At 38.1% G+C, this 26,983-nt stretch overlaps 1 protein-coding gene across 1 annotated transcript in view; it reads right to left on the bottom strand.

The window, feature by feature from the left end:
• LOC140160502 (protocadherin Fat 1-like) overlaps positions 1–12,214 on the bottom strand; it is a 159,348-nt gene extending 147,134 nt beyond the window's left edge. Inside the window, 3 exon segments of the mRNA XM_072183735.1 lie at positions 943–4,056; positions 4,059–4,360; positions 11,965–12,214. Coding sequence (XP_072039836.1) covers positions 943–4,056; positions 4,059–4,290 — 3,346 coding nt within the window. The 5' untranslated portion in view covers positions 4,291–4,360; positions 11,965–12,214.
• Positions 12,215–26,983: the final 14,769 nt, after the last annotated feature.

The following is a 26,983-nucleotide window of genomic DNA, read 5'->3' on the forward strand; positions in this document are numbered from 1 at the left end:
TAATTACCTTGCCATTATTCTTGATGTACATGTATTTGTTTGTATGTTTACTCTGTTCATGTTCATTTACATGCATACAGGGCTCTACTGCAACATCTGCCTGCACTGTGAATGGCAGATGACTTTGCTGCCATGTCGCGGGTAGGGTGGCAGGTAGGTAGAGTTTCAGAATTCATGTCCACGCCCATCTGCCAGGTTAGCAATGTCCACATGGCACCTGGTTATTTTGTAGTCGGTCCAACAAGTTTTTTTCAATTTCCGACACATCTGGTAAGTGCCAAAAAAAGTTGACTTCAGTACAGCCCTGCATGCATATAATACACTAAATACAGTGACTCTCTTTTCAAGCCCTGATTATCAACCAAATAATGCTTTTTAACAAACATCTCTTCTACAACAATATCCATCAAACAGTTTTCAACTGTGCATAAAATTTGCGGCATCAATATATGAACCCTCTATCAAGCAGTGAGTAACAACACTTTCAAGCAGTAAATAATACTCTAGCCTATCAAATAACCCACAGGAGAGAGAACGACGTTTGCTAAGTCTTGACTGAACTCGCGGCGGAACAAATCTAAGCGTTAGGCACGTGTTCCGCTGCTTCTCTTGGTATTACCACCTCCATGGTAATACTAGATGACAATGTAAAGTTGGTGTAAGGAGTCTGGGCCATCTTATTTAAACTGTTATATATGTGTGATGTGTGACACATATCTAGTAAATTATGTGATATTTTGCCAAGATGTCACATTGGAATTGATAGGAAAATTATCTTGGGTCTTATTTATGTGAGACTAGTACTAGTCTAGATTAACTGTGAATTTCCAAAAGCAATTGGTATTAAAGGGACAGTAGGTATGTACCTAATTAAGAGTTTTTTAAGACTGGCATTTTGGGGATATACATTTTAATTTCAATTTGATAGCACACAGTACTCACCTGTTTTATCAATTGTGAATCGTCCAAGTCCGCTGCCATCCCTGATAGAGTAGCTTATTTTCCCATCCATTCCCGGATCCGGATCATTGGCGGTAACTCTCATCACCTCCGTTCCGACGGTGGCGTTCCCTGCTATAGATCCAACAGACACAAAAGAATCGAACACTGGCGCATGCATGTTTTCATCCACATCCACGACGTTCACAATCACATGACATTCCGACATGTTTGACGGACTCCCTCCATCTTCCAATGACAGGAGAATACTATAATACTGCACGTCTTCGTAATCCAACATCTGCTTTAGACGCATCGTGCTGTATTCCGGATCTATTTCAAACTTGTCGCCCTGACCTTTGACAAAATTATAGCGAATGGTCCCATTAGCTCCATCATCAGGATCTAACGCTTGGACGGTCATCATGGCTGCTCCAATCGGTAAATCTTCTCGCATCTTAATTCTATAAGTAGGCAATATACAATATGGCGCATTGTCATTCACATCGAGAAGAGTGACGGTGACAGTTACTACGCTAGACAGTGGATTATCCTGTGACATGTCCGTGGCTTGGACACGTATAACATGTACCGGCCTAGTTTCACGATCTAGTGTTCCAGCCGTGCTAAGTTCACCGTTTTCATCGTTGATAGCAAAAAGTGGTGAATCGGATACTATACTGTAGCGCACCTCGCGGTTCCGCCCCATGTCACGGTCTGATGCATGAACAGCAAGGAATACGAATCCTTCTTCTGTGTCTTCAGAGATGGAAGCTTCGTAAGAATCCAAATCAAATCTTGGTGGATTGTCATTAACGTCCCACAGTAAAATGTGCAAGGAGCGCTTTTCTGTCTTACGTGGCTCGCCGTAATCTGAAATTTTCACTGTAAGCTGGTAAAATTCCACATCTTCACGGTCCAGAGGTCTTGCAACACTAAGCACTCCAGTATCAGGATCTATCGAGAAATGGAATCCAACATTGCCATCAGATAGAGCATAGATAATTTTGCCATTGAATCCATGATCCAAATCTGTTGCTTGCACTTGGGCCACAGAGGTACCAACAGGTGCATCTTCATTAATTGTTAGTGTCGACTGGAAACTCTCATCAAACTGTGGGGCATGTCTGTTGGAATTGTACAAATCCGGAGAGCCGCCTGGCATGATATCTACTTTTTTCTGACTTTCAGATTTTTGACTTATAAGTTGTGTCATATCCTGTAGTGCCGAAGTATCGCGACACCGTACTTTGGACTCCTTGCCCTGAGCACGCGGACTTGTATTGCGATTATTAACGATGCTGATGTTGGTGAACATATAGCTTGCTGAATCAGGTCCATCACTGGCCATTATCTTCAGGTTATATACTTGTGGGTCGTCATCTCTGATAGCCCTCTTAAGGGTGAGGTTCCCTGAGAAGGGGTCAAGAAAGAAGAGATTGTTTGTGTTCCCAGCAACGATGGTGAGTTGACGATAATCGTTATCAACATCTATAGCTGAGATAATTGCAATGTTCTGACCTGGAGCTAATGTCCGGGTAATGGTTCCCGTACAGTCCACTTTCTCAAATCTCGGTTTGTTGTCGTTAACGCCGATGACGTTGATGGTCACATCAACCTCGGCTTCACGTCTGAATGGAACACCCCAGTCCGAAGCGCGTACTCGTAGGTGGTATTCATGCCTCATAGTTTCGTAATCCAGCACCTCGCTAATATTAATGTATCCAGTCATGTGATCTATAGTAAAAGGCACAGGATTAAGATTTGCAATGCTGTATGATATGAAGCCATTTTCGCCATCGTCAGAATCAAGCGCCCTCACTTGAAGTGCTGGGGTACCAACAGGCATGTTCTCTTTCATCTCTGTGGTATATGCCTCTTCTTCAAATATCGGTGCATTGTCATTTGTATCGGATACCGTCACAAGCAAATGTGCTGACATTAGAACAACTTGTCGCGTATTACGAGCTTCAATAGTGATGTTATGAAAAGCTTTCACTTCACGATCAAGTTCTTTGGACACAGACACGATTCCACTGCGATCTCCGACGGTGAAGGGTGCTCTAATATCCGGAATAGCGTAAAGTATCGTATATCCTGTAGTTTCCACAAGTGGAGCTACATCCACAACTGCGGTGTTGATTTGAACATCTTCTGACAGAGTGAAATTGAAAGTCTGCTGTCTGAAGAAAGAGGCGTGACTCGTTGGGCCAGATAAGCGCACTTCCACAATCTCAGTTGTTGTTTTTGGCGGATCGCCGCGATCAGACACCACCACAGTAATGTTGTACTCATTTGGTAAGGATCGCCGGAATGCTTTGGTTACTTGGATTTGGTATGTGCCCTCTTTGCTACCTTTGACAACTTTGAAATTTCCAGTAGGATCGCCGTCGACGATTTCTACCAAGTTTATATCCCCATTAGCACCTTCATCCTCATCGGTGACCGTGAGTACTGCAAATATCTGGTCCGGATCACTAGTCCGTGAAAGGAATGGCTGCTTTTCTATTCTAACGACAGGTGCATAAAAGTTCACTTCTCGAACACGAATCCTAAGCTGACTCTCGAAAGGCATACTAGTATCGTATGACATCATCCCTCGATCTTTTGCGATGACTATAATCCGATGCTGGGACTGCCTTTGGTGATCCAGCGGTCTGGTTAGCGTTACAACGCCACTAGTTGGGTGAATAGCAAAAGTGTTAGAAGGATATTTGAAACTATAGTAAACCTCTCCGTTGATCCCAATATCAGCATCTGTTGCTTTCATGGTGACTATACCACTACCGACGGGAAGGTTTTCCGGAATCGTCTCCTCATAAACTTGCTGATCAAAAATAGGCCTCATATCATTAAGATCAACTACTCGGACTATGACGTCCACAGACGCTGAATAGGACATCTGCTTCTTCATCTTTCCTTCTGCAACAACTCTAAATCTATATTCATCCTGGAGTTCACGATTAACCCCTATGCTAGCACAGTTATCTCGATTTTTACACGGTTTGACACGAATTCGTAGAAATGCAAAGTCCCCTATAACCTGTTCAACAGCTTTGAATAGCTTATTGCTGGCATCGCCGTCAGGGCCTTCAATAGCGTATTTGACTCTAATATCGGGTCCTCCAGCTGAATACCCATTTTTTGTTCTGATGTAACATAAGTCCTAACTGGTGAGTTTTCTGGTATAGTAACATTGTACAAAGAGCTAGTGAATCTAAATGGAGATCTGCCTGCACTAGTGATGTCTACACAAGTCAGACATATAAATATGAGTAGTAGAGTTATACTGGACATGGTTAGTGTTCTCCTCTTCCTTCTTCTCCACCTAGTATCTGTGTAGAGTAACATCTTCAGCTTGCTGCTTGGATGAGGTCCACTTGGCCTCCTCTGTCTTCTACTTGCTGAAGATCTGGCACCACTGCAGAATAAAAACAAACAAACAGATGAACAATTAATAAATGATCAATACTCGAGTTTTACACATGCTAAAATCTCAGATTTCAAAAACACAGACAGGCAATACACACCCAACAAATACAGAGTAATGAATGAAAATAATGATCTTCCTAAATACAGACTAGCCCAAGAGCACCGACATGTGTCGGAAACAGACCACATGGAATCTGTGCTCTGACGGACAACGTCCAAGAGTAAGCTAGATGAAGCTTCAATATTAAGCAAAAGAATTAGAAACCTAAATCATGGTAGTAGTACATGTAGGTTACATTCAATATGATAATTGGCAAGTGTGGAACTGTGGGTACTTGCAAACTTGTACCTACTGAAGGCTGTAAAACCAGTCTACAACTTTAATTTTTTTATGATGTGGAAATGTTTTCAAAATTTATTGTAAAAGTAGTTTAAAATGTTTTGCTTGATCTCATCAAATGAACTGCACTTGAAAATGATAAATGTACATAAAAAATTATGGGGTTTCACATTCTTGTCTATTCATTGTATGTTAGATGTAAATCAGCTCTTGTAACTTCCCACAAGCCAGTGCTATTTATAGTACAATCATGGAAATGGTACAATCCATGTATTCTGATCATATCAGTTATCGCCAGCACACCACCACCTTTTTGACACCCAATTGTAGTGACAGTCCCTACAGTATATGAATAGGAAGTCATCAATTTACCCAATAGTTTCCTTGATTGAATTCAAACATCTCACAAGTGTAAAATGGTGGGTCTTTTGTAGCTCATTCTCCCAATTAAATTTGTGCCCACGCAGTGGAAAATTCGAGAGAATCTTGCCTCCTTTTTACTTTGCAACAATCAATTTGTTTAATTCCTCAAATCAATTTAGGTAAGTGTTGGAATCTATGTTCTATTTCAAATCCAGCATTAACCCATTTTCTCATTATCTATATTGCAATTTTTTCAATGCAATAAATTACCAGTTGACAAACATTGGTTGATATGAATGTCCTGCAATTTGAGAATTACATTTTGGTAATATTTTCAATATTGATCATTGAATGGCATCTATTGAAACCCAATTATTGATCATTCTTGCCAACATGCATCATTTAAAGAGCAGGTGAAAAGAAAAAGTCATTGATCTTCGGATTATCTTGCTTTATGTATGATAGATTAAATGGACAAGTATGCTTGAGACATGAGGTGGGGGTACTCCAGATCATCCTGTGTAGGGTTGCCAAACCTGCTATTTTAGTAGCCCAATTGGGCTACTTTTACTGATTTTCCCAGCAACTTTTGTCCATTTTCTATCCCATAGATTGATAGAAGCTGAAATGGTAAGAAAAAATATCGGTGATTTTCCAACACTGGCTCCTGCGACTTTTGGTAGTTTCATATCCCATAGAAACTAATGGTTGAGGGAATAATTTGGTGACTTTTTGATCATCCGACCCACGATTTGGGCTGGATATTGCCTGCAACCCTGGGTAGGGGTACTCCAGATCATCATGGGTGGGACAGGTTATGATGTAACATTAAGATTTAAGAAGCCATAAACTGATAAAGAAATTTCCCCTTATTATCGAAGAAAAAACATGTCGGAACCTGCTGCCCGACAACTTTTAATAAAGATCTAGGTATATGATGGGGTCTACTCTAGTGCGAGTACAGAATATCACTGTTTGGTACTGTATTTTGATTATGTATAGCCAGTTCAGAGACATACCTGCAATACATACTCCTGAGACCGGGCAAATTGCAAATTTCACCTTCTTGACTAAGGAGGTAGGATGAAAAATTTGCATGCTCGAGTTGCTGAAAGCTAGCCCAATTATGGAAAGATGTCAATTTAGTGGCAATTAAACAATGATTCATAGATTGTAATTCACTTACAGCTAGATTCTGCTGCCATTAAACTATTGTGGCCAAGTCCTACTTCAATAATGCACATAATAGTCAAGTTTTTTTTGTGTGTTTGAAATTGATATTGGTATATTGAGCAGACAATGGCGGGTCGCGCCTCCCCCACAATATTGACTTACTGAATCGTCAAACATACATTTCAAAGTACACTGCCTTATTTTGTTGATCTTAACTTCATTGGTTAATGGTAACAAAAAAAAACTTTGAATAAAGCGGATATGACCTTTGATCTGCATTGAATAAGAATTAGTGTCTGAACAGGAAGAAATAGACAAAATAATGATCTTCAAATTAGACATAATTGCCTAGTTTCAATAATCAATCATGAAATCCTATCACTAAACCTTTGACTGACAAACTAAAGCTTTCAGAGCTGAAATACTAGTAATAATTGCAACTTGCAAGGTTGTCAAAAATAAAAGTCTACTTAATTTGAGGAATAAGGGCTTACCGTACGTAGTTCTACGTACTTAAAATGGGAAGTTTCCACATATGGATTTAGAAGTATCAAAAGTACTTTTTAAAAACTCATTTGATCTGCTGCTTGGAGTGTAGATCTACAATATTCATAATTGTGCCACAATTCATTATAATTCAGTTTAAACACATCCGAGGTTAACAACAAAATGTTATTTTAAAAATACCAGATTAGCAGTCACCCGTAATTTATGTTTTCCTTGTGAGATTGGGCATGCTAAATATAGGGAATGTTCATATGGGGGCTCATTTTAGTGTCTGTCAGACCATCACTACGCACCACTTGCCCCCAGTCATGCATACTTGATAAGGCATTCAATTGTTTAATTTAAAAACCAGCCAAATCTTTATGTTGACGAAAGAAACCCTAGTGTTTCACTCAAAATGTCTAGCGCGCTTAAGTAGAAAACAACATTAGATTGTAGATTCGCACTCCACTTTATTTTTAGCAACAACATGTAGAATGGTGCAAGATGATACTCCCGATTCGCTGCCATTTTCCAGTGCATTTCTTGATCAAAGGAACATTTGAACATTGTATGAGATACTGATACTTTCTTTGTTTATTTAAGAATCATCATCTTTTGCTGACACCAATTTTCCACCTGCATTTTTTTTCACATTGATCAAGATTCAAGTGCATGCATGTGTACATCCATGTGACAATTATTGATAATGAAGACCCCCCTTAATCCCTGATCAAATTTGAGAGAATCAGATACCCATAAAATAATTTTAATTTTGCCAAGCATGACAAATCTACAACGAGATATTGATTTGACCATCTTAACAACGTTCTTTCTTTAGCTTTAGTCATCAAGTCAGCATGTGTTGTATGACAACAAGACCATGTATATTCCTTAGATGGTTATTGACCCCTATGCACAATGGAGTAGTTTTCTGAAGGAGATTCAAGACTTATTTTTCATCATGAATGTGCAATTTCTTCTCAGTCATTTCACAATCAGCGTGTTTATACTGAGCGTACGGCTTTTTGACCCGCTATTTTCCGGGCACAAAATACCGATCATAATCCGCCACCGTTACCCAGCTTGTTTCTACTGAGACCAGAAAGCCGTGTCTCGCACGATGCACGGCATTTTTTCCTGTAAACCGAAGTACGGAAAACAGATTTGACGGTTAATTATATCCTAAATTTAAATGTCTCACGGATGGCAGCTCATGGCATATGACCTACAATCACAATTTAGTATTTTCGTAAAATCCAAATTGCATTAATTTACCAGTGGATCTAGTAATTGGCTATTATGATCCCGATTATGATAATTAATTTACAGCTCATATATAACCAACTCATTAATTATAAAGATATAACCAACTCATTAACTAGGGGGCCTATAAAGAAGTAGGCCTAGACTAAGTAAAGTCATATCCATTTTACTTCATCAAGTTCATGCGAGTCACACATGTGTCCAGTGTATATAATATCGGAAAGAAGGAACCTACTACATCATAGGCCTAAGCTAGACTATACAAGTAGAATATAAATCGCGTTATTTTTGCAACACGCATGACCTCGACCCGCAACCGATGACACGGCTCGTTTCTACTGCGCAGATTACACGCTTTGATTCGGCATGATCCACCTCAAGAGGTGGATCACGAAAAGGCGAGCACATGACCCGCATGACACGGCAACCGATTACCCTAAGTCGTTTTACTGGGCTCGTTACCCGCACGGCACGGCACGCGAACGGCATGGCCCGAATTTTACCCTCAGTAGAAACACGCAGAATGATACAATAATTATTGAACTGTTGTGAGACTACATTGTAGTAGTACAGTGAGACCCTGGTCAGACGTACATACATGTATGTTTTTTATCAAGTAACGATCATGGTCGGACCATGGTACGGGTAGCGTGTGACTGCACGCGACCATGGTTTAACTATAGTCGTACCATCTTTCCCCAATGATGCTAATTAGCACCGTTAGCGCCCATGTTACTATGGTCGGACTATAGTTAGTACAAACAACCAATCGTGTGACCTGCACAATGCGTCATCCGATCATGCATTTCAGCAAGAAAACAAGCTCTTAATAACCATTATAGTACACTGTCTTGAGTGTCTTCAATGTGACCATACGTTGTTTAGTCAACTATAGTCGGACCATGGTAAAGAAAATGATGGTCAGATGACACAATTATGTATGTCTGACCAGGGTCGTAGAGTCGGGCCAATATTTTGTTTTCTCATATGAATGGATTTCATTTTTTGTCTGATTATTACAAAGATTACATACATGTATTTTCCTACGTACCAATAGGCTAATTCTCGGGCATAAATCAATTCCTCAAACAAAAAAATTGACCATTAAAAAAATTAGGTTTTTTGCAATGAAGCATGCCCATCTAATTAACATCTAAACATCACTGTGACTGCAATTTAGAACATTTTTAATAAATTGGTTAATTACATGGTAGGCAGCATATTGTTATGTATTGATTATCATCAATTCTCTTGATGGTGAAGAGCAATTATTAAAACCTATCAGTCAATTGAACCTTAAGAATAACACAAATTATTGCTGGTCACAGCCTGTACTTCTGTCTTTCAATACATGATGGTCATACTGTGTTTAAAATAAAAACATTTATTTTTATAAATTTACCATCATGTAATATGATTAGTCAATAAATTGGGTAAGTTGAGTTGGGAAGTTGAGGACAAAACAGTTATATTTTGGGTACAAAAATGAGTTACTTTGCAATTCAATTTTACAAAATGAGTTACTTTGCAATTCAATTTTACAGTGGCTGTATTTATACAGTTCATTACCATTACCATGATTACTGACAGCCCTCAAAATAATTTGGTGCCTTGTGGTATTGCCTGGATGCCCTGAATTTTTCAAGTAAAAATTCATGCAATGTCCTATTGTCATAAATTATGTAATTGCCTAGATTGCCTGGACCATTCAAATTCTAAATTTGAGGGTTGCAGTTATTCATGGGGTTTGGATGGGGTTTGCATCAAAATGTAGCATTCATAAACTGCCAGTGATGTAAAAAACCTCTAATTGAAAATTGCCGACATGGACTCATTACCCTTGATCATATTACCGTAACCACCCGGGTATAGGCCTACTATAAGCCCACCTTCGATGTAAGCCCACCCCCTATTTTTCAAAACATTCTGGGAACATAAAAGTGACATAATTGTTTTTCAAACATATAAGGCATAATGTTGTGATTGCCGGAGACATCCTTAAAAGTAATTTCAATGACTATCATAATTATATTGCCTTTTATTACTGCACAAGTTAATAATAGGCTTACAACTTAGTATCTTGGTGGTAGATTTAGTCATAAAACATTCAAGTACTCTTCAAATACAATATCAATGAACTCTGAACTAGTGTTGGCCGATACCGATCTGTGAATCGGAGATCGGTGCCGATATGGACTGCATCGGCCTTGAATCTGAATCGGCAGATGAGCTATCAGCTGCCGATCTAGCTTACCGATCTCGGGACAGTAATAAAAGTACACAACAATTCTTTAAGCTTACCATTACTTTCTTATGTAACATTACTACTATTTAATGCCAATATATTTCCAAAAAGCGTTGTTACCACCGCAAGAATCATGTCGTTTCATACTGTATTTTATAATATTATCCACTCAGTGACAACACTCCCGACTGTACAGTGCGTCCCTGGGAAAATTTTTTAAACACTTTAAGTCTTTAACACTCGACACGTGCGCCCTTCAATGTCGGGTTTCCCAAGGTGAATTTGAGGGCATGTTATTTTTAGAATCGCGCTATTCCTCCTCACACAGACGATTTCATCTCTTAATCTCCGAACACATGAATTCTTTCTGTAAACAAATCTGCACAACCAATCAGGATGGGAATTCCGAGGTATTCCCCAATACGTCATATGCATAAATTATTATAATATCGATGGAGCTGATTTAGCTGCAGGGTCATCGAATCAATTCGCGCAGTGATTCGCCTAACTTGGTACACACGCAAATCAAAGTTGATTCGCGGAGAAGAAAGAAGAAGAAAACAATCAAGAGAAATGGATTAATGATTAAACTTCCGACAATCGGAGGCACTGAGTGAGTAACGCTGGGACTTGGGGTGTAAAATGGTATTTTATTTGGGTTGATATTGACATGAAAAACCTCTAAAAACGGTCATCATATTACATAGTTACAGGTTTGGGGAATTTGACCGTTAACATTACTGGGGCCCGACTTGAATGAACTTGTACTGGTTGTAGAATAACATTTAAGGAATCTGAATCGGGATCGGATCGGCCCGATCTGCTAATTTTCAGATCGGAGATCGGCAGATCCGATCTTGGGTTGGATCGGCCAACACTACTCTGAACTCTGACCTGGACAAATAGTGACAAGTCACAATGTCCACTTGAACTGACCAGACTGCTTGGTGAATTGACTCTCATTCACAATCTAAATTCTAATGAATGGTTGAAAAGTGAGCATACAATTTTCAAGTTAAAGTTTTAAAGCCTTTATGAGGTTTTAAAGAAAAATTCCTTTTTGATGTTAAAAGCATGGTACCACATAGTTACTGTAATGTTTTTAGTGGAGAAAAATATTATGGTATTGGATTCTAAAGAAATTCTATTCCATGCCCAGCAGACATTAAATTGATAATGGCAATCAATGATATTTTTCTATTTCTGTTGTAAATAATACAAATGTTGTTCTACACCATTAGCCAAGCTGAATAAAATGAAATTGACTGACAAACAAACACTACAGGTTCAGGTATTTGTGGTATTTTGTATGGGATTCCCCATACAAAAAGCAACAATCAGCCTAGTCCAAATGCATAGACAGTCATGAATTGCCTGAATGAATGCCCTGATCATGTTATGTAACAATTTTAAGAATCATGATCATTTTACATAATCGTCAGTCCAGAATTCAAAGAACAGACAATAGACAAAACTGGTGTGATTTTTGTTTTAACTTGACTATACAAACAACAATAGGCCTACTACATTCGGGATACTAAATGTGAAATACCCCGGAGTTGCCCGGTTCATTCGTATGCACTGTGTGAACCATTCACATGCCCGGTGTGACAGGCAGTGTTGACTTGTCATACGTGTGGCATCTACGGTACCACACAACACATGCAGTTCCATTTATTTTATTGTACTTTTAAACATAATAATGACAATCGCTACTCACCCTTCGCTTAACAACCATATCTAGTATTGTCTCGATTAATATTCCACACATTAATAATCCATTTTGTTCAAAAATACGACATCTTAGCTTGGCCGAATTTTTCACTCAGTCATCCCACAGAACTGCAGAATTTGCCAGCTGATTGGTACGTCTGATTACCGCTGCTGGTGTATGCGTCCGCAAAAGTTATCCAGATAATAGTGCCATGTTCAAACTGCCGTAATTCAATAATGTTATCATAAATTCCTCATTAATTTCTTTTTAAATACTATAACACATCATATAATGTTTCAAGAACAAGAAGTACGGCTTCGTGTGTGCAAATTCGGTTGTAGATAAAATCAACATGTGAAAAGTTTTACTCACTACAGGTGTATGCGGATGAATACTCGTATAGCATACTTTGCCAACTATTGAATACGAGCTTTATCATTACGGAGAAAACGCAGGCAATCAAAACCGGAAACATTTCATGAATATTTTCATCGGATGAAAAAGTTTGTGATCGGGATGTTGACCGGGGGGGGCACTCATGTTAAGGTGGTACGGGTATGTGCGGCGCTCAAGGGTCCCTTTTTCAGGCTCTCCGGCAGTTCCTTAAGCCCCACATTTGGATCTACTCCAGTTCTTTGAGCCTCAAACTCTGACAATTGTAGCTCAAATTTGGAAATAATTTAGAAATTTTTAGCTCAACAGCCTATAATTTGGCCCTAATTTCAGTTCTTCAAGCCCCTATTTTGCCCGAAAATTAGTTCTTAGTTCCCAAAGTTCGGCGCTCCGCGCCGCACACCCCTACCAAAATTTAAGTTGAGTGCCCCGGGGATGTTGATCATGACTTGAATGATCATAGGCCGCTTAGGAACCGGGGGGGGGGGCCTTGAGGGGAATACCATTCAGCACCCCCCCCCCCCCCCAATAATCCTAGGTGAACTAAACAAATTGTGATAAAATAGAGGGAAAAGTGGTCTTTGTGACCTAGCCTATATTTTGCAAAATTTTCTGACTGCCAGGGGGGAACCCCTCACGCACCCCCAGTAGGCCTATGCCCCACAAAATTTGTTTCAAGTTTCAGACCCCCAATGTTGAAAATCTTCCTAAGCCAATGATGATGCTCAGTTGTGTTTATTTAAACGTAAACGATCGCTCCGTGCGGAAACGCACTTGATACCTGATAGGACCAGGCTCAAACAAAATGCTCACGTCAGGCTAAAAAAGTCTAATAGTGCATATAAAGTACAGTGGCGGATCTAGAGCAGTCGGGGCCGGGGGGGCAATTTTAGAAAAAAATTGAAAAATGTACTAAATGGCCACGAAGCGGCCATCCCGGAGCGCTTGCGGACATCGACACAGGGTGTCTGAGGGGGGATGTGCCCCCCTCAGTAGTTAAAAAATGAAGACCCAATGAAGACCCAATTGAAGCCATTTGGTGGAGCATTTTGTCACTATTAGGCCCTATTGTGTTAAATATTAGTTTGAAAAAGCCTAAAATTTGCGAAAAAACGGGCCAATTGAAGCCATTTGTAGACAAGTTTAAATTATTGCTTTATAATTAGTACCCATAAAGTTGCGCACGCAGGGGGTGTCTGATGTGCCCCCCCCCCTCAGAAGTGAGAAACTTTTGCAACATGAAGACCTAATTGAAGCTATTTGGTGGACTATTTTTGCACTATATGTTAAATTTTAGTTTGAAAAAGCCGGAAATGTGCGAAATTACAGGTTTAAACATGAAGTGCTAGCTATAACGTGCATTTTCCCTTCTCCTTTTCTCCCTTTCTCTTCTTTTTTTCCTCCTTCTTCTTTCTCTTCTTTTCTCTCCTTTCCTTTTTTTTTGAGAGAGCAGGGGGGCCGGGCCCACCGCCCCCTGAATCCGCGCCTGATAAAGCATGCTGGCTAGAAAAAGTCTGAACTTGAGATTTGAAGAATAGATGGTCACATTATCATTTATAGGCCTATAGCTAGGATGTATGTAGGCCGAGGCTATGTCGCTCATTTACATTGGTTTAAAGTTCGTCTTGTATAAAGTTTCTAATAGGCCTACCAAAATTATTTATCCGTAATGTCCATGTAAAATATTTTCTGGCGGGCTTTCCTAAGCCCATAAAAATGCAACAGCTTTATATTTGGCGACATCAAGATTTTTTGTTTCGGGCGGGGTTGGCGGGGGAGGCAAATTGAACTTCAGGAGTTCAGGGGGTGCAAAATCAACAAGGTTTGCGCCAAATTGCCACAAAAAGTGAACATTTTCGTTATTTTGGAATTTTACGGGGGGTGGTAGATGCAGGGCTGAGTTCTGACTGTGGTTGTCCCCTAGTGCGATTTGAGGGATTGAGGGACATGTAGTCCGAGGTTGCTTTACTGATATTACTCTGTAGGCCTACGGAGTGGAGAAGGTTGGAGAAAAGCTGAGAAACTAGGGGAAATATGATTGAGGGAAGCTATTACGGCGAACGAGCAAAGCGAGCCGAAAATATTTGAACAGTTGGGACCCCTTCGAGGCCCCTTCCCCCATTTTTGAAAACCTGCACACGCCACTTTTTCTTTCTTTCTTCAGGCAATTTCAGGCAGGGCCTGGCATTTGGGAAGCCGGGTCCAAAATTTACAAAAAGTCGGCGTCATTAAAATTGCGACCCCCTATTTCGGCAACAAAACTTTTATGACCCCCCCCCCACCACCACCACCGATACAGCTTACCCTCTAAACAGGCTAAAATTGAAATCTGTCTTTTTGAATAAAATAAACACATCTGTGGTCATCTCCCTACATTTTGGTCATCAAATATTTTATGACCCACTCCACTCCCCCCCATTTTGCTTTCCAAAATGGGGGCATTTTCGAAGAAAATGCCAGCCCCTAATTTCACAGATTTCATCAAGGTCTGATTTCCCCGGGCTGATTTCATACTATGATGTGATATTATGTGCTGTGATTCTGGATTTTTAGTCAGGGTTTTATAGAGCGCCACCTATAAATAAATATATATTTTTAAACATTTCTAGAAAAGCTGATGGCGCTATTTCAAACAAGGCCCTGAATCTGACAAGAATTCAGGAACCTGTAGGTGTACACTTTTCAGTACCTGATAGTCGCACATTGGAATATTGTAAAAAGTCATGAGAAAATGTCCAAATTTGGGAAAGTGTCCAGCACGGCTGAAATAACCAAAATTACATACACAATGTCAGTGTAGAGTTGTGCAAAGTTCTAAAACAGTTTACAATGTAAATATTGTTGTAAGTCAACTTTGCCCAAATTTGCGTATACGGTCCTTTCAAAGTGCCGTTAAAGGGGTACTACACCCCTGGTCAATTTTGTGCCTATTTTTGCATTTTTCTCAAAAATTATAGCGCATGAGTGACAAGTAAGATATGTATATTATAGGGGCAATGACTGCAACTACTGCACTGGAAATTGTATTCCAGCACAGACAACAGTTGTGGAGTTACAGTAAAAAATGAGGGAAAGCCAATATTTGATCAATAAATCAATAACTTCTTGCCTTGAGTTGCTGAATTTTCAGTGTAGTAGTTTTAGTGCTTGCCCCTATAATATACATGTCTTACTTGTCACCAATGCGCTATAATTTTTGAGAAAAATGCAAAAATAGGCACAAAATTGACCAGGGGTGTAGTACCCCTTAAGTTTACCATGTTTGGACATTTTTCCATATTATGGCATGGGCCTAAGAAACAAAACAAACAAAAGACAAACAAAAACAAAAAATAACCAAAAAAACAACAAAAAACAAAAAAAAAAAACAAAAAACAAACAGATGTTTACAGTAGTGAAATAGTTTTCCCTTTTGTGGCCGAAAATACTGCTCACGAAGACGTCTTTTTTCACGAAAATGAATAAAATTAATTAAATTTAGTAATTGATTAATTAATTTTATTTGTTTATTTATTTATTTGTTTCTTTATTTTTATTTATTTATTTATTTAATTAATTTATTTATTTATTTTATTTATTTAGGCCGTATAAAAGTAATGTTTTGGTTCTCGTCCAGAGGATTTTCATGAATTGATGAGGGAGGGAGGTGTTTTTTTTGTTTGTTTTTTCAATGTAAAATTAGCATTGTCAGTAGTTTTCGGTCTTCTCCAACAGTGCTCGAGGAAACGATGAGGCCCTTTTTTTTTTTTTCAAATGTGAGATTCTGAGGGATAAACCCCCTAGAGTACCACAAAAAGACTTGGAAGTGATGCTTGTTCTTTAATAAACTTATTTATATGTATGAAGATTTCATAAATCATTCCAAAGTCTAAAAAATTGAAAAATCTATATAAAAAAAAAAAATCTGACAAATCCCAGAAATTGAGGAGGAGGGACGAGAACCAAAATATTAATTTTACACGGCCTTATGTATCATCGATCCATGATTTAGCTATTATATTAAATTCACTATTTGACTTCAACACAAGGGAAAATGGCAATAAATCAAATTATTGGTATAATGTACTGGTTAATCAGACACACAAATATGATGTTGTGACTCAGACATGTTCTTATTCTTGAGTGCCGTTTCACACAGGGTTGACATACTATCTTAGATTAAGTTAGATACATAAGGTTGACATCATGAAACATCAATATCAGAGGGTGTCAGACACTACAATTGGCGAACCCATTATTTGTTTATAAATGTTCCACAAGGAAGTTGCACATTTTTGCATGGGTACTACTGTTTAAAGCCATAATGTATGATTAGGGTCAAATTTGCAAGAAACCTACTTAATCGCTTATTAAGGGCTCGGTCACCCATATTTGCACGGTCTTTTTGTGGGGCCTGAGAGCACATCAGACACACCAAATTACATTCTATAATACGAGAAATGTCCTTCTGATATCAGTGGCGTACCGTGGTCGCCCCAACCCCGGGGGGCTGAAGAAGAAACAATTTTGCCGCCCCTTCCTTATTAGCCCGAAAAGGTTGACCCAATTTTTTTCACGGTCGTTTGAAAAAGTAGGCAAAAAAAAAAAAAAAAAAAAAAAAAAGGATTTTAGGCGCTAGCGTCCCAAAAGCGACCTTTTTTCAAAAATTTTTATGCTTTTTCAATTTTTCGTTTTTGCCGCCCCATACTTTGACCCCGGGGGGCTGGCGCCCCCAAAGCCCCCCCCCCCCCAAAATACGCGCATGAATATCCTTCTGTTCAATTAGCTTAGATTTTTGTATTGTTAAGATATTTGAAAAACTAAAAAACTGTGGTCAAAGTCATCAACGAAAAGTGTTAGCACAGCCTTAGACCCAACGTGATTTATACTATTTTAATTCAAAAGTTCAATTTGAAACCCCATTTCTTTTCAATTTTGGTCTTTTCCCGCGATATTTTTATAACAAGCCGTAGAACTTCGGGTAGGCCTACCATAAACTTTTTTGAATCAATCCATTTAAGGGATCTAAAATGAGCGTTTATTGCGTTTCGACAGTATTTTTGTGGGACATGAGAGCACCTCAGACCTATCGAATTGCATTCTGAATACGAAGCATGTCTTTCTGATATCAAATAATTTTCATTATTTGAAAATCACAATATAATACAAATTTTATGACAAATTAAAAAATTTGATATTTTTCAAATGTATGATATATAACAGTCCTCGAAGTAAATTATATAAATCTAATAATATATTCTTAAAGTGTATGTAGCAGGGAGGAAAAGCCGACGGTCAATTGAAAATTTTGACCTAATTTTTTTTTTTTTTTGGGAAAAAAATCCATATCTTCAATATGAAAGGTCAAAATTTTCAATTGATCGCCGGCTTTTCAACCCACCTACATACACTTTAAGTATAAATCATCAGATTTATAAAGTTTACTTCAAGCACTGTTAAATATCAAAAATATCAATTTTTAATGATTTGCCATAAAATGTGTATTACATTGCGAATTTCAAAAAATCAAAATTATTTGATATCAGAAGGACATTCTACGTATTCTGAATGCAATTCGATATGTCTGATGTGCTCTAATGTCCCACAATAAATACTGTCCAAACGTTCATACCCCAGCCCTTAATGCAATGGGGACGATTAATAATTAGATGCGCTGAGATATATAGTATTTATTCGACCATCCGCATCCGCATCCGCGTCAAGGATCATTTAAATCGGTATTGTCCAGTGTTGAAATCCCGCTGTTGAAACATTACGTTATTATAAAAATGTGAAGATGAACTAAGGTTTTCAGAATAGGCCCAGCTTAGTTATTTATCTACTCAAGATACCATTTATGGTGCGATTTCCAAATCACCCGTTGCGACAAGCATCAAGTTCTGCATCATTTTCTCGGACGGTCGCGCAAGCGGCTATCTTCTGAAGATGGCATTGCGGGCCTAATATTTCACAAAATCTACTGATGATACCATTTGGAAGTTGGAACCGTATGAACTAATTTATAAAAAAAAATTCATAGAAGTCAGAAATTTCATTTGGTATATTTTTTGTTACTGCATGTTTGTTGTTTGTTTGCTTTTTTGTTTGTTTGTTTGTTTGTTATCTACTCGAGGTAGAATTTAGGGTGTGATTTGCAAATCATTATAGGCCCTTTGCGACATCACGCTTCATATGCTGTCAAAAAAACCCGCTCAAAGCCTACTTACGGCCTGCATCATTTTGTCGGAACTCGCTAACGGCTTTACGGGCTTAATAAAACAACACAGAAAATATTTCACAAACTTATAAAACGTCTGTTTGGAAAGTTTGTTTTGATGTTTTTTTTTGTTTGTTTGTTTATTTGTTTGTTTATTTGTTTGATTGTTAGTTTTTCCGCTATCTGCTCAAGATAGTATTTGTAAAATACAAAGAAATTGAGAAAGGTTGAATATATTTTGTTAGGCCTATCTACTGATGATAGCATTTTTAAACCTAAAAAAAAAAAAAAAAAAAAGAAGGAAATCATAAGACTTAGAATGAGACGAGTCAAAAAGATCATTTGGTATATATTTTTATATTTCATGTTTGTGTGTCTGTTTGTTTGTTTGTTTGTTTGATTTGATCTACTTAGATACCATTTACGGTGCGATTTGCAAATCACCCGTTGCGACATGCATCATCTTCTGTGAACACGCGAGAGCCACGGCCTGCATCATTTACGGCCTGCATCATTTTCTCGGAACGCGCGCAAACGGCTATCTTCTGAAGATAGCATTGCGGGCCACATAAAACAACCGGAAATATTTCACGAATTTAGAAAACATCTGTTAGAAAAGTTTGTTTTTGATGTTTTTTGTTTGTTTGTGTTTTTTTTCCGCTGTCTACTTAAGATAGTATTTAAAAAAAACAAATACAAAGAAAGTAAGTAAGAAAGATTGACAATACTTTGTTATCTACTGATGATACCATTTGGAACCGTATGAACTAATTAAAAAAGAAATCATAGAAGTCAGAAATTTCATTTGGTATATTTTTTTTTGTTACTACATGTTTGTTGTTTGTTTGCTTGTTTGTTTGTTATCTGCGCGAGCCCACTTGCTGCACTAGGCCGAACGCAAAGCTAAAAAAGAAATGTTAAAATGACGAAGCTGACCAAAATTGTTATCTTCAGAAGATAGCAAGCAAAAAAAAAAAAACAATAATAATAATTATAAAAAAAAAGAAAAAAAAAAAGAACGAAAGAAAAAAAAAAAAAACATCTATGAAAAAAAAAGTCTATGGAAAGCTTTTTTGTGGCATGGTTTGTACTTATCTCGTTCAGCAGACAAAAAACGACAACCAACGGGCACTTAAATTTGAGCTATCTGCAGTTGATAGCAAAATCACACGAATCCGACACACACCAAACTGACATAAAACAGACAGAGAAATGTAAAAGCTTTATTTCAAAGTTTGTTTCAGCTTTATACGGTATTCGGTTCTTGAGATAGGCCTATTTCAATTTTAATATTACCCATGTAAATCCATGCAGGAGCTCTATTGACACCGGCACCAGAATCGAGCAAATTACGGCATGTCTCGACACATTTTCATTAAGTATAAAAATCGGCACTAGGCCGAATGACACTTAAGCTAAAAAAGAAATGTTAAAATGACGAAGCTGACCAAAATTGCTATCTTCAGAAGATAGCAAGCAAAAAAAAAAAAAAAAAAATTTAAAAAAAAAAAAAAAAATAATAATAATAATAAAAAAAAAAAAGAAAAAAAAGAAACGAAAAAAGAAAACATTGCCTAGCACGCGTTGTAGATGATGATTCAGTACGGCGCGAAACGGAAAAACTGCATTGAACGGGGTTGCGCGCAGAGAAAAATCGGCATTATGCCGACTGCAGAGCTATAAACAAATGTAAAAATGACGAATCTGACTAAAATTTAAAACGGCACTTATAAAGCAAAGATTATCATCTGCCTATTTCTCTATTTTTACCTCCCCCCTTTTTTTTTTTAAATAGCGCGGCATATAGGCCGAAATAGCGCGGCATGTATGCCAATTTATAAATTCGGGCAGAGTAATCGTGCGCGTTTTAGGATGTTTTCGCTATATCTACTGAAGATAGCATTTTGAATCTTATCCCGATTCATTGCATCTTTCTACTCTGGAAGTAATGTTTTACATTATTTTCTCTAAATTTTTACTTCATCATGTAGCGGCGAGTTTTTTCTTTCTAATACATCAGTTCCGATCAGAAAGTTTAAAGCGATATTACAGACTCATCACTTTCCGCATCTGCCTGTTTCTCTATTTTTACCTCCCCAATAGCGCGGCATATAGGCCGAATGCCGATGTTTTTTTTATTCGCGCAGAGTAGGCCTAACCGTGAGCGTTTTAGGATTTTTTGGTCGCTATAATCTACTGAAGATAGGCCTAGCATTTCGAATCTCATATAGTCCCAAATTAACGCCTATAGTCCCAAATTAAACCAAAACAAAATATCGCAACATTTGAAATTTTAACTTTATTCTCAGTAGATATAGCAGCAGTAGGCCTAATTCGATTCGAAAATATATATCTTGCGCAGGGGACAACGAAAACATAGGCCTGCATTTTATTTTAGCTATATACTAGTATTCAGTAGGTAGAACAAAAACTGACATGCAATTGAAATTATGAACCGACACAAAATGTAACAACATTTGAAATTTAATTTGATCTTCAGAAGATAGCACACCAGTAACATGATTCTATAAAATATCGCTTAATAGGGTTCATATACCACTAAATCCGCATGTGAAGCGGTTTCCGGTAAAAGTTTATCACGCCTATAGTCCCAAACTTTGCATAAAAATTCTAGAAAATCGGTACAATATTAACAATTTTAGTGATGAAAATCGTGTTTTACTAGAACTTGTGAATGTGATCTCTACAAATTTGAAAAGAAAATGCGACAATTTGAGTGATATTTACGATTATGTGCGCATGAACAAACGAGGTCAGAACGCGGTTAGCAGTCAGATGTAAACACGGGAAAATGTGGCCTTTTTATATAGCGCTAATTTTCTCAAAATTAGTCGGACCTAAAATGTGTAGTCATTTTAGAAATGTTATGCAGAATTTTGTTCTAGTTAAGATGATATCAAATATATATTTCAAAGTTGGACGTAACTCGACTTATGGCCAAAACGCGATAGCACGTAAAGTCTATGGAAAGCTTTTTTTGTGGCATGGTTTGTACTTATCTCGTTCAGCAGACAAAAACGACAACCAACGGGCACTTAAATTTGAGCTATCTGCAGTTGATAGCAAAATCACACGAATCCGACACACACCAAACTGACATAAAACAGACAGAGAAATGTAAGCTTTAATTCAAAGTTTGTTTCAGCTTTATACGGTATTCGGTTCTTGAGATATTTCAATTTTAATATTACCCATGTGCATCCATGCAGGAGCTCTATAGACACCGGCACCAGAATCGAGCAAATTACGGCATGTCTCAACACATTTTCTTTAAGTATAAAAATCGGCACTAGGCCGAATGAAACTTAAGCTAAAAAAGAAATGTTAAAATGACGAAGCTGACCAAAATTGCTATCTTCAGAAGATAGCAAGCCAAAAAAATAAAAAAAATAAAAAACAATAATAATAATTAAAAAAAAAAGAAGAAAAAAAAGAAACGAACTAGAGTCAATAGATTCTGAGTACAAGCCGCCGGCAGTAAATATAACGTTAATGGGTCAATTTCGACTAATTTCAAAATTTGACCTTCGACCCCTAAACTTTGACCGTCACCATTGACTTTTTGTTTGGTCTCACTAAGGTCTATCATATGCAGCACTTAGATTTGCCATATCTTGTTGTTTCAAATTTTACACATTTTGACCTTTTGACCCCAAGTACAAAGAGGTCACCATTGACTTGTTGTTTTGTCTCACTAAGGTCTATCATATGCAGCACTCAGATTTGCCATACCTCGTTGTTTCAAATTTTACACATTTTGACCTTTTGACCCCAAAGTAAGCATTGTACAAAGAGGTCACCATTGACTTTTTGTTTTGTCTCACTAAGGTCTATCATATGCAGCACTCAGATTTGCCATACCTCGTTGTTTCAAATTATAACATTTTGACCTTTTGACCCCAAAGTAAACACTGTACAAAGATGTCACCATTGACTTTTTGTTTTGTCTCACTAAGGTCTATCATATACAGTGCTCAGATTTGCTATACCTCGTTGTTTGAAATTTTACACATTTTGACCTTTTGACCCCAAAGTAAACATAGTACAAGGAGGTCACCATTGACTTTTTGTTTTGTCTCACTAAGGTCTATCATATGCAGCACTATGACTTGACATATCTTGTTGTTCAAATTTAGTTTGTATTGCATACAGGGTCAAAGGTCAAGCAATGGTCAAGCTGTGAACACCCTGAATACCCATGCCAGTACTGACTAACATGCATTAATAAGAGCTTCAGCACATTTTGTTTGTAGAAGAAGAGGCTGATTGCCAGAAAGAAAGAAAGAACTAGAGTCAATAGAATCTGGGTACACAGCGAATAGCTATCTGGCAACCATATTTTGACCTTTTGACCCCAAAGTTAACATTGACCTTTGGGGTCATAAATATTTGTAACATGTTAAGAATGTCGTAAGAATCGTTCCTGTTGAATTTGAGCTCGATTGGGCCAATTTTAAACATTTTGTTGCAAATTTGACGTTTTGACCTCAGTTAATGACCTTTGACCCCAATATAAAAAAACCACATATACACCGAGAAAATGCATTGTTACAGTTTAAATAAAAAACATCTACTATGCTTAGTTATGGAGATAAAAATTCTTGAAGTTATTTAGCTTAAAACCCGAAATGACGTCTAAATGACCTTTGACCAAAAAAATAAAAATACCGTGCATACATCGGGTAACACTAATGCATATATGAAGTTTATGTCACTCTACGTTTTGAGATAAAAAAAATAAAAATATTTGATGATTTTTGGTTTTTGACCGGAAGCGACCCCTTAATGACCTTTGACCCCGAAACTGTAGACACCCCAAAGACCCTGGCTGGTAGCAATGCATGTGTGCTAATGACAACACTCTGCTATGTAATTTGTAAAAACAGTGATTTTTTGAATATTTTTAGCTTTCAGACCGGAAATGACCCCCTTAATGACCTTTGACCCCTTATCTGTGAACACCCTATAGACACCGACCAAAGTCAAGTCACATGACCTAAGCATGTCACCATCACATGTTATTTGTGGAAGAAGAGGCAGTTTATAGTAAAAATCACATTTTTGCCATTGTGAGCAGGTCAAAGGTCAAATGGAGTTCAATGTCATGTCACAAGTGGGGACATGGTCAGTGGTGTTTGTGACCAAGTATGGTCAAAATCGGTCAAAGCATAACAGAGCTAGGGCGAAACGTGGCAAATCACGCAAAATGTCACGTTTTGCTAAGAAAAAGCAAAAAAAATCACGTTTTTGACCATTGTAGCTAGGTCAAAGGTCACAGCCAGGTCAAAGTCAAATGCAAGTTTTGCACTAGCCCAATGGTCATTTGGGTCAAGTATGGTTGAAATGTGCCAATGCCTTGCGGAGCTAGAGCTGGTTGCCAGAAAGAAGAAGAAGAAAGAAAGAACTAGATCTGGTTACAGATCTGGACCTAGCTGGGGCCGGAAATGCCAGTCTTAACTTAAAGTTTGACCTTTGACCGGCTATTATGGACATCTCACATAATGGTGCATCACTGTAGCATGTAGGGGCTTTATCCGTCTTCCACAGGCTGAGATACAGCTACTTTTCCGTAATTTTAAACATTTTTTTGCAAATTTGACGTTTTGACCTCCTTAATGACCTTTGACCCCAATATAAAAAAAACCTTATATACACCGAGAAAATGCATTGTTACAGTTTAAATTAAAAAATCTACTATGCTTAGTTATGGAGAAAAAACTCTTGAAGTTATTTAGCTTAAAACCGGAAATGACGTCTAAATGACCTTTGACCAAAAAATAAAAAATACCGTGCATACATCGGGTAACACTAATGCACATATGAAGTTTATATCACTCTGGTCTGGTCACGTTTTGAGATATAAAAAATTAACATATTTGATGATTTTGGTTTTGACCGGAAGCGACCCCTTAATGACCTTTGACCCCAAAACTGTAGACACCCTTAAGACCCTGGTTAGTAGCAATGCATGTGTGCTAATGACAACACTCTGCTATGTAATTTGTAAAGACAGTGATTTTTTGAATATTTTTAGCATTCTGACCGGAAATGACCCCCTTAATGACCTTTGACCCCTTATATGTGAACACCCTATAGACACCAACCAAAGTCAAGTCACATGACCTAAGCATGTCACCATCACATGTAATTTGTGGAAGAAGAAGCATTTTGAAGATATTTGGTTTTATACCGGAAATGACCCCTTAATGACCTTTGACCCCAAATCTGTGAACACCCTATAGACACTGGATATAGACAATGCATATGTGCAAGTGACGTCATTGTACGATGTAACATGTAAGAGAAGAAGCATTTTGAAATGTGTTGCCAGAAAGAAGAAAGAACTAGACTAAGCTGTGGTCTAACCCACGAACACAGCCGTGTTGTTATCCCTAACGACCTTTGACCCCAAAATATATGAAAACGGCCATAGACATTGGCTAATGTCAATGCATGGGTGCATGTAGCACCACTTTGCTATGTTACTTGTGGCAGAAGGGGCATTTTGAAGGTTTTTCGTCTCAGACCGGAAGTGACCCCTTAATGACATTTGACCCCATATAAAAAATACCACATATGAATTGGGTACCCACAATTCATGTGTGAACATACCGTTACTGTCCTATGTTTTTCTAAGCAAATAAAACATTTTGACGGTTTTTCGTTTTATACCGGAAGTGACCCCTTAATGACATTTGACCCCAAATAAAAAAATACCACATATGAATTGGGTACCCACAATTCATGTGTGCACATACCGTTACTGTCCTATGATTTTCTTAGCAAATAAAAAAAAAATTGAAGGTTTTTTCGTTTTATACCGGAAGTGACCCTTAATGACCTTTGACCCCAAATCTGTGAGGACCCCATAGACACTGGGTAATAACAATGCATGTATGCAAGTGGTGTTACTGTTCTACGTAATTTGTGGGAGAAGAAGCATTTTAAAGGTATTTCGTTTTATACCGGAAGTGGCCCCTTAATGACCTTTGACCCTAAATTAAAAAATACCACATATACACAGGGTAACTACAATTTATGTGTGAACATACCGTTACTGTCCTATGTTTTTTCTTAGCAAATAAAAAAATTTGAAGTTTTTTCGTTTTATACCGGAAGTGACCCCTTAATGACCTTTGACACCAAATCTGTGAGGACCCCATAGACACAAGATAATAACAATGCATGTGTGCAAGTGGTGTCACTGTCCTACGTAATCTGTGAGAGAAGAAGCATTTTGAGTTGAAATCACGTTTTTGACCCCTATGACCCCTGCGTGACCTTTGACCCCACGAGTTTCATATGACATGTAGGGGCATGGTCAATGATGGTTGTGACAAAGTTAGGTCAAAATCGGTGTAAGCATGTAAGTGCTAGAGCAAATGTAGTGGTCGGCAGAAAGAAGAAAGAAGAAAGACTAGACTAAGCTGTGGTCTAACCCACGAACACAGCCGTGTTGTTACCCCTAATGACCTTTGACCCCAAAATATATGAAAACGGCCATAGACATTGGCTAAAGTCAATGCATGGGTGCGTGTGGCACCACTTTGCTATGTTACTTGTGGCAGAAGGGCATTTTGAAGGTTTTTCGTCTCAGACCGGAAGTGACCCCTTAATGACATTTGACCCCAAATAAAAAAATACCACATATGAATTGGGTACCCACAATTCATGTGTGAACATACCGTTACTGTCCTATGTTTTTCTTAGCAAATAAAAATTTTGACGGTTTTTCGTTTTATACCGGAAGTGACCCCTTAATGACCTTTGACCACAAATCTGTGAGGACCCCATAGACACTGGGTAATAACAATGCATGTGTGCAAGTGGTGTCACTGTCCTACGTAATTTGTGGGAGAAGAAGCATTTTAAAGGTATTTAGTTTTATACCGGAAGTGGCCCCTTAATGACCTTTGACCCTAAATAAAAAAATACCACATATACACAGGGTAACCACAACTTATGTGTGAACATACCGTTACTGTCCTATGTTTTTCTTAGCAAATAAAATTTTTTGAAGGTTTTTCGTTTTATACCGGAAGTGACCCCTTAATGACCTTTGACCCCAAATCTGTGAGGACCCCATAGACACTGGGTAATAACAATGTATGTGTGCGAGTGGCGTCACTGTCCTACGTAATCTGTGGGAGAAGAAGCATTTTGAGTTAAAATCACGTTTTTGACCCTTATGACCCCTACGTGACCTGTGACCCCACGAGTTTCATGTGACATGTAGGGGCATGTGCAATGATGGTTGTGACCAAGTTAGGTCAAAATCGGTGTACGCATGTGAGTGCTAGAGCAAATGTAATGGTCGGCAGAAGAAGAAGAAGAAGAAAGAACCTGTAAGAAAAAAGACACAGCCGTGACTAACGTCACGGCTGTGTAAAGAAAGAAGAAAGAACCTGTAAGAAA

Source organism: Amphiura filiformis, chromosome 9, assembly GCF_039555335.1.
Source record: "Amphiura filiformis chromosome 9, Afil_fr2py, whole genome shotgun sequence".
Lineage (NCBI taxonomy): Eukaryota > Metazoa > Echinodermata > Ophiuroidea > Amphilepidida > Amphiuridae > Amphiura > Amphiura filiformis.